Here is an 8,596-nt window from a genome sequence, read left to right as displayed (position 1 = left end):
GCTTTGTATCCGCGTTCGGCCAGGACGCCGGCGGCGGGCGGGGCTCCGGGCCCGGAGGGCGGGAGAGGCTGGCGCATCGGCGGCCGCGGCGGCGGCGGCGGCGGGACCGGCAGGTGAGGTGGCGCCGCCGGGCCGGCGAGGTGGGGGGATCGTCTGCCTCGGCAGGCGGGCAGGGCGGGCCGATCGGCGGCGGCTGGGGCCGTTGAGGCAGGCCGAGCGGCGTGCGGACCGGGCGGCCGAGCCGAACGGCGGCGGGTGGGGCGACAGACTTGTGGGGGAAGGGCGTAGGAGGGCTCCGCGGCAGCGGGACGCGAGGGACCCCGGGGGACAGTGGGGACCCCCGGCCGCCCCGCCGCCCCGTGCTCTCCCCCCAACTCCCGGTTCCTCGCTGCTGGGGGACTGTCAGCCGTCGACCTCCTGGGCAGCGAGCGTCCTGGGCCCCCGTAGCAGCCCGAGGCAGGGGCTACGACCCCCTCGCTCCGGTTCCCGCCTTCTTAAAAATGACCGCGCCCGCCGTGGACCTTCGCCTCCGCCCTGAATCTTGGAGCTCTGATCTGCTCCCGCCCCGTCCCTGTCAGTCTTTTCTTTGTAGTATTTTCTTATTGAGCACCTTTTCAGTTGAGCGCCTACCATGTGCTCTGGAATGCAGTGGCGGGGCGGGATGCGGGGGTCTCTCTCCCGAGCTTAGGTCTGTAGGGAGGTAAGAGGGGCTCACACGAGCTCCCGTCGAATTGCGTATTTAAGCAAATAAAGAATTACAGCTGTGAAGTGATAACAGAGCTCAGGGATAACTGAGTATGTGAATAAGGAGATCTTGTCTTAGGTGAGAAAGGCATTTCTTTTCTTTCTTTTTCTTTTTTTAAAAAAGTATTTATTTATTCGGCTGCACCAGGTCTTAGTTGTAGCCTGGGGCATCTAGTTCCTGAACAGGAGTTGGACCCGGGTCCCTTGCATTGGGAGAGCAGAGTCTCAGCCGCTGGACCCCGCCCCCCCCGCCCAAGGAAGTACTCAGAAAGGCATTTCTGATGAACTAAAGCTTGGTCTGAGATCTGATGCCTTTATGCAAACAAGGGAGGGAGACCCTCCAGGACAAGGGAATTGAGGGGGTGCAAGGGGCACATGACAGGAGGAAGCAGGGGAAGCACAAAGGCTGAAGAATATCCGAGGGGTTTGAGCTAAGATACAAGGGTGGACTGTGGACGATGACACTGGAACCAGAGCAACAGGCGGAGGAGGAGTTTGGTTCTTGGCCCAAACAAAAGTTTCAAACAGGAGGGAGTGGAGATCAGCTTTGCATTTCCAAAAGGTCCCCCGGCAGGGGGTACCAGAGGTTAGGGTAGACCAGTTAGACTACTGCATTACCCGGCTTGAAGGGTGGTGGAGAGAGGGAGAGAAGGGTAGGGTAATAGTATTATTTTTCACATAGGAGGAATGCTTTTTATCAAATTTTGAGTTGAATCTAACAAGTCTCAAAAATAGATTGCCATTGATTGTGATCCCACATTTAATCCTGAACTATATCACTGAATCCCACAAATCTAAGCTCCAACTCCCCCACAAGTATAATTGACATAGCACATTATGTTAGTTTTAGGTGTACAACATAATGATTTGGTATTTATTATACACTGCAAAATTATCACAGTAAGTCTAGTTACCACCTGTCACCATAGTGACAAAAACTTTTTGCCTTGTCATGAGAACTTTTTTAAAAAAATATTTTTATTTATATATTTGGCTATGCTGGGTCTTAGTCGCATCATGTGGGATCTAGTTTCTTGACCAGGGATCGAACCTGGGCCCCTGCATTGGGAGTGTGGAGTCTTAGTTACTAGACCACCAGGGAAGTCCTGTGATGAAAACTTTTTAAGTTTATTTTCTTGGCAACTTTCAGATTTGAAATACAATACTGACTATAGTGACTACAATGTGTATTACATTCCGTGAGTGCTTGCTAAGTCGCTTCAGTCGTGTCTGACTCTTATGCAACTGTAGCCCATAGACTGTACATGAACTGTAGCTCCATGGACTGTAGCCCACTTTTCTCCTCTGTTCATGGGGCTTCTCTGGGCAAGAATATTGGAGTGGGTTGCCATGCCCTCCTCTAGGAGATCTTCCTGACCCAGAGATTGAACCCACATCTCTCTCTTACATTTCCTGCATTGGCAAGCGGGTTCTTTACCACTGGTGCCACCTGGTAAGCCCCATATTACATCCCATGGTGTATTTAATTTACAACTGGAAGTTTGTACCTCTTGACCTCCGTCATCCATTTTGCCTACCCCTCAACTGCCCTCCGCAAGAGAGTATTATTTTATTTTAGAAATTTGCCTCTGTTAGTATTTTTAAAAGAACTATTTATTTATTTGGCTGCCCCAGGTCTTAGTTGTGGCACATGGGATCCAGTTCCCCAACCAAGGATGGAACCTGGGCCCCCTGTATTGAGTCTTAGCTGTTGGACCACCAGGGAAGCCTGGAGAGGGGTATTATTCAAGGCATGCTTAAGAGGTAGAATTGAGAGGGCTTGATGTTGTGTTGGATGGTAGAGGGGAAAGGTAAATGTCAAGGTTTTTGGATGGAGGAACCTGTTAGGCTACAGTCCATGGGGTCGCCAAGAGTCGGACACGACTGATCGACTTCACTTTCCTCTTCCCAACCCACCTTTGCTTACAAAGCACCAAGAGCTATTTTGTAAGAGTATAAATCTGATTATGTTCCTTCCCTGTCCTGAACTCTGCAGCGACTTCCTAGCACACTGAGAATAATGCAACCCAGGCCTTGACCTTGCCTTAACCTTGTGTCATGTGAACTGGCTTCACTTCCTTCCACTCTCCAGTCTAGCCACGCTGACCCTTACTGCTTCCTGAGCGAGTCAGGCACGGTCCCATCTGGCAGTCTTTGCACTTACTGTTGTTTTAGTCTGCAATATTCTTTCTTACGTCTTTCTCTTGTCTGCTTATTCTCGTTTCTGCCTTCAGGTCTTTGCTCAAACATCGCTTTTGAGATAGGCCTTGCCGGACGACCCTGTCTCAAATAGGCCTAGGTCAGCTCAGCCCCATATGCCAATTCACTTTTCTCTGTACCTCTAATCACTTCCCAACTAGATGTAAGCACCACAAGGGTAGGGATTTAATTTTGTAACCTGGTATATATTTCCAGTACCCATAACAGTGCCCAGAACACAGTAGGCACTCAGTAAGTATGTGTTGAGTGAATGAATAAACAAATGGATATATTTCCTACCTGCGCTCTCCCTAAAATGTTAGATTCCTGAGGGTAGAGACTTTGTCCTTATTTTTCTTCACCTGATTCTGCACTGCCTAGTGACACAGATCAGAGCGTGTGGCTTTGTTCACTAAATGAAGGATCATGGGTGTCTGATGGAACCAGCCTGCCCTGCTGTGTGACTGTCCCTCCTGGATGCCCGGTGGCCCCTCCGACTGCTAGATTTCCTGGACACCGTCTCGGACTTTCCTTTACCCAGTGGGGCCTGTTGACCCTGCCTCTGCCTCCAGCTTTCCATCTCTACTGACACAGCCTGGATGCAGGCCTCAGCAGTTCTTGGACAATGCAGTAACCTTCTAACTGGTCTGCCTGCTTCTAGGACACTTGCTCTCGCCTCTGTTGCCTGGACGATCTGTTTTAAGACAAACACACACAGAAAAAATTATGATGCCTGTGAAACAACTGAAAATGTGAACACTGGATATTTGATATTTACTATTTAAGGAATTTGCACATATAAACATGAATGTATATAAATACATGAATACTATAGTTTGTGTAAATACATATAGTATATAAATAAGTATATTTAATGCATATAGTATATAAATATGTATAATACCTATAGTTTTCAAATATTTATATGTGTTGTGTTACTAGGAATGATATCATGACCGGGAATATCATGTTTTGAGAATAATAAATCGGTAGGGGAAATGGATGCAGTGTGGATGGGTTGTGACTGGTCGTGGGTTTATGGCTGTTGGAGCTGGGCGATGGGCACATAGCAGTTTGTATTATTAACTATTTTTTTCTCGTGTGTTCAAAATCAGCTGGGATAAAAGTTAAAAAAAGAAATCCAAGTGTGATGATATCCGTCCGCTTGAGAATCCTCTCTGACTACTTAGGCCAGAGTCCAAACTCAGGTGATCCACCTGGTTTTCCGACCTGGTCCTGATACCATGTCAAGCCTGTGTTCTCGCCTTTTGTCTTCTCCTGCCCTGTGTCCAGCTCCATGCAGTCCCTGGGTTCGTTGAGCTCCTTCACATCTCTGCTTTGTGGGTGTTGCTCCTCAGCCTGGAGCTGCCCCCCACCCCTCGTTCTTTGGCTTTTCCTGCCCTTCTGTACCTAGGTCAGGTGTGACTCTCCCCAGAGAGCCTCCCTGGGGGGAGTGGAGGGAAGCACGGCTCCCATTATTGTAACTGCCTGTCTCCCTCTGCTAGACTCCCAGGTCTTTGAAGACAGGCACGGGCTGTGTCTGTACAAGTGATTGGCACCCCATAAATGATGATGCAATAAGTGGTTATTCATCTTTGAACTCCCAGCACCCAGCATGGTGCTTAGGCCGCGCTTGATAAGTATTCACTGGTCGATGTTTGTTGAGTGGGAAGTGCTGTGTGTTGCAGCTGTGGGAAGCTGGGCAAGATATGCCAGCCCACCCCTTGGGGTAGGGCTGCAAGCTGCTAGCAGAACTGGCTGGCAGAGAGTGAGGAGGAGCTGGGGAATCACCGGGTTGTTTTCTCTCGGCATTTGTTTCTTCTCTGCAGGCATGGGTTGGAAGTGGAGTCTCTCCCCAGACCTGCCGACAGCCAGCATCATGCAGTTGCTAACTGCTTTTCTCTCACCGATTGATGCCTCCCAGGAAAAAGCGCCGCCAAGCTGCCCAGAAACCCCAGCTGCTATTCCACCAACAACCACTGGAGGGCCCCAAACACCGCTGTCGATCTCCCCAACGTCCCGTGGTCACCCACACTAGACAGGTGCCCAGCAAGCCTGTGGACCACAACACCATCACTTCCTGGGTAGGGTTCCTGCCTTGATTTCTGCTCTGCCGGGCTTCTCAGAGTCCGGACTCTGCCCCGTGACTAGGGCTGCCAAAGAATTAGGAGCCTCACAGGCTCAGGGACAAGGAGGCAGTGTTCACTTTCCCTCCGTCCTCAGCCATCTTCTCTGCTGTATCTTATCACCTAAGTTCAGGCTTAGGCGTGGGTGGAATGGAATTGGAGTCTTTCCCCCACCACGTCCCCCTGAAAGAGTTCAGTATAAAAGTATCCAGTAGCCGGATGAGAAAGCCAGATAAATGGCAGAAGGAGTGAAAAATGAGATTGTTCCCTGAGCTTCATGTAAGAGGTGGAATTTTTAGCTAAGTACTCTATTTACTGTTTCTTTTGGGTTTTTTAAAGATTTTTGTTTTAACGTGGGCCATTTTTAAAGTCTTGATTGAATTTGTTACAACATTTTTTCTGTTTTATGCTTTGGGTTTTTTTGGCCAGAAGGCCTGTGGGATCCTAACTCCCCAACCAGGGATGGAATGCACACCTCCTGCATTGGAAATGGAGAGTCCCAACCGATGGCCTGCCAGGGAAGTCCCTCTGTTTACTGTTGAATGGACCACACAGTGAAGAAAACCCCTCAGAAATGGCATGTGTTCTGTCTTGACAGTTTAGAAGCCCCGGGAAGAGAACACAGCTACAGGGTATCAGAAAGTGGTATAGCAGGAGACCCAGACAAAAGCCTGAGCTCCGCCCCAGAGCGCCTAACAGATGTGTGTGGTCCAGGAGTGCTGGGGAGAACCGGACCCCTGGCTTCAGGAGTGGGGAGGAAGCGTAGATGTTAGAGCACTGTTGATGAGAGGAGGCATGAGCACGTGGACGTGTACGGAGTCCTCACCATGCGCCAGGCCCTGCTTGCTACTCTCCATGCCTGATCTCACTCATTGGTCTGCCTTCAGTCCTTTCGTCCTACACTGGGGTCCTCTAGGTGCCAGGCGCTCTGCTAGGTGCTTGGTGAAGAAGACAGCTGGGCCCGCCCTCAGAGCTGAAAGGGAGATGGTTAAACGTGTTGCAGCCGTAGGGTGTGATGAAGCCAGGGAGGCTGAGTAACTTGCCCAAAGCCCGCATCTCTTCCTATGGTTATCCAGTAAGGCAGACAACTGTTGTTTTTTTGGCCGTGCTGGGTATTTGCTGCTACACTTGGGCTTTCTCTAGTTGCAGCAAGCAGGGGCTGCTCTTCACTGTAGTGCAGAGGCGTCTCACTGCCGTGGCTTCTCTTGTTGCAGAGCACGGGCTTTAGGCGCTCAGGCTTCAGTAGTTGTGGCTCCTGGGTTCTAGTTGTGGTGCATGGATTTAGTTTCCCTGCAGCATGTGGGATCTTCCCAGACTAGGGATCAAACCTGTGTCCCCTTTGTTGGCAGGAAGATTCTTATTCACCGTGCCACCAGGGAAGTCCCTAGGCAGCTGTTTTCAGTCCATTGCTGTTGTGGGCCCCCATTTAGGATTCTGGTCATCTGATGCAGTTTCCTTAGGTTTGTATCTGGGAGTTGGCATGCTTCACTTTTATTTCTTTCTTTTGGACTCCTTAGGTATCACCTCAGTTTGATACAACAGCAGAAAGCTGGATCCCAGGCAACCGGAAGCATCATCGTCGAGACCAGGCAAGGCGTTCAAGTCGAAGATCTACCAGCTCCAGGTTTCCACGTCTAACGTTTGAGACTCCACAGTCTTCTGCCAGTTCGGCCACACCTGGGATCCTGGCAATCAGGGATGGCCCCGGTCAACCAGAAAAGGACATTTCTGGAAGGCCCTTGGTGCCCATGCTCAGCCCTCAGAGCTGCAGGGAGCTGTCGGCACACGCACTTCCAGACTTCCCGTGTGTGTTCATTCCCCCGGACATCCAGACCCCAGGATCCCTGGGGCAGGGAGAGCCCATTCCCTCGGAACTGAGGGAAAACAGCCTTCCTAGCTGTTCCCTTCACACAAGCACGCCCAAGAGCCCAGACCCCGGGCCTGTTCTGGTTAATGACACCCCTGAGGAAAAGTACGGGATAAAAGTCACGTGGAGAAGGCGGCGACACCTGTTCGCGTACCTCAGGGAGAGGGGAAAGCTGAGCAGAAGCCAGTTCCTTGTGAAAGACTGACTGGTTTCCCAGACATCCGTGGTCTCAAGAAATTGATCGCTGGAGTCAAAAGGGAATTGAATTCCCAGATTTGCTTTTTAAAATATCTTGTGTCATAAACAGTTTTTAGTATCATAAACAGTTCACTTTATATTTTTAGTGTATTAACTGTTTGACAAATTTTAAATATTAACTGTTTAGAATGTCTGTAAATAAATGGCTGCAGAGTTTTTAGAGAACCCTGCTTCTGACCTACACTAACAGCAATACTGCCTTCCCCTCCCCCCATAAATGGCCGTTCTTAATTGTTCCCTTTAACCACTACCTATCTATTCTTTTAATCACCTCATTCAAAGTAATTCAGTCCACATGTTTGAGGACCAACTCAGTGACTGCTTACTTTTTTGACCCGGTACATGGAAAAACTTGAAGCAGACTGTGACTGTTCCTAGTTGAGCTGCTGACCCTGCAGTCTTGGCTCATCTGAGAGGGCAGGGTGAAGAGAGAGCAGCAAGCATGTTGTAATAAATATGGTGAAGGGGGGTTGCCAGGGACATAAAGGGGACATGATTAAGTTACTTAGGGTTGCTATGTTTTGATTTTTTTGTTTCCGTTTGAAATAACCTGTAAATATTAACTAGGGTGGGAAAATGATTTCCTGTCCTGTTTAATAAATCTGTAATCTTTTCAAATACAACTTCTTAATGTAATTAATGCAGAGGGACGGTCCAGTCAACAAAATATCTTACTTTTCCTCCCACCCATACAAGCAGCTTCTCATTCAACTCCATTCCCTCAGCCTTCAGAACGTATTCTGTGTCAGGTCCATCCAGAGCAAGACAAGCAGGGATTATTTTCAATGTGGGGATTTGAAGCACAGATAATGAACCGGGTTCAGGGTCACACAGTGAGTGGAGGCTGGCCAGCGAGCACAGAGCTCGGCTCTCCTAGCTTGTGCCAAGTTTTCTGCGTTTTAAAAACTCAAAACGTGGACGCCACACTAGCTTCGGATTCGAACGCCGTAAAGTCAACATGTGATGAGTTTTGACAGGATGTTCTGTAAGGACGGTAAAACTGCGAATAAGTTGGGGACAAGATTTACTGGATCCGACAGCGGATCTCATTACGGGATACGGACGTTAGAAGACGGCCGGCAGGCAGTCAAGGGCAGGAGATGGAAAAGACAGGCAAGCTTGCAGGGCAAGTTCGTGGACGCCCTAAAAGTCTGGGCAGGACTAGGGCAGGCAGAAGGCGTCCTGCGGGTAAGGGGCGCGGCCGCTTATGGTTGGGACGGACTGCTGGGGTTGGCAAGTGTGGTTCCGGAAATGCCTCGGGGTCTGAAGGGCGGCCTCCTGGAAGCGCTATGGGTGTTCTCTGAATACTGAGCCGCGGGGCTGGCAGCAGGGGAGCGCGGGCAGCCAGGGCGCTCGGCCGCAACTGGGGTGTGGACCACGGCTCCAACCCCGCGGCGCGTAG

The 8,596-nt window shown here is 50.1% G+C and overlaps 1 protein-coding gene across 1 annotated transcript; it reads left to right on the top strand.

The window, feature by feature from the left end:
• Positions 1-39: 39 nt before the first annotated feature.
• Positions 40-7,812, top strand: RHNO1 (RAD9-HUS1-RAD1 interacting nuclear orphan 1). Its single transcript, XM_081593933.1, has 3 exons — positions 40-113; positions 4,773-5,027; positions 6,587-7,812. Exons 2-3 carry the CDS (start codon positions 4,857-4,859, stop codon positions 7,139-7,141), a joined length of 726 nt encoding a protein of 241 aa, XP_081450059.1. The 5' UTR covers positions 40-113; positions 4,773-4,856; the 3' UTR covers positions 7,142-7,812.
• The last annotated feature ends 784 nt before the right edge of the window (positions 7,813-8,596 follow it).

Source organism: Giraffa tippelskirchi, chromosome 4 (genome assembly GCF_054371585.1).
Source record: "Giraffa tippelskirchi isolate mGirTip1 chromosome 4, T2T-mGirTip1v1.2.pri, whole genome shotgun sequence".
Taxonomy (NCBI): domain Eukaryota; kingdom Metazoa; phylum Chordata; class Mammalia; order Artiodactyla; family Giraffidae; genus Giraffa; species Giraffa tippelskirchi.
This window is presented reverse-complemented; position numbering and strand designations above follow the sequence as displayed.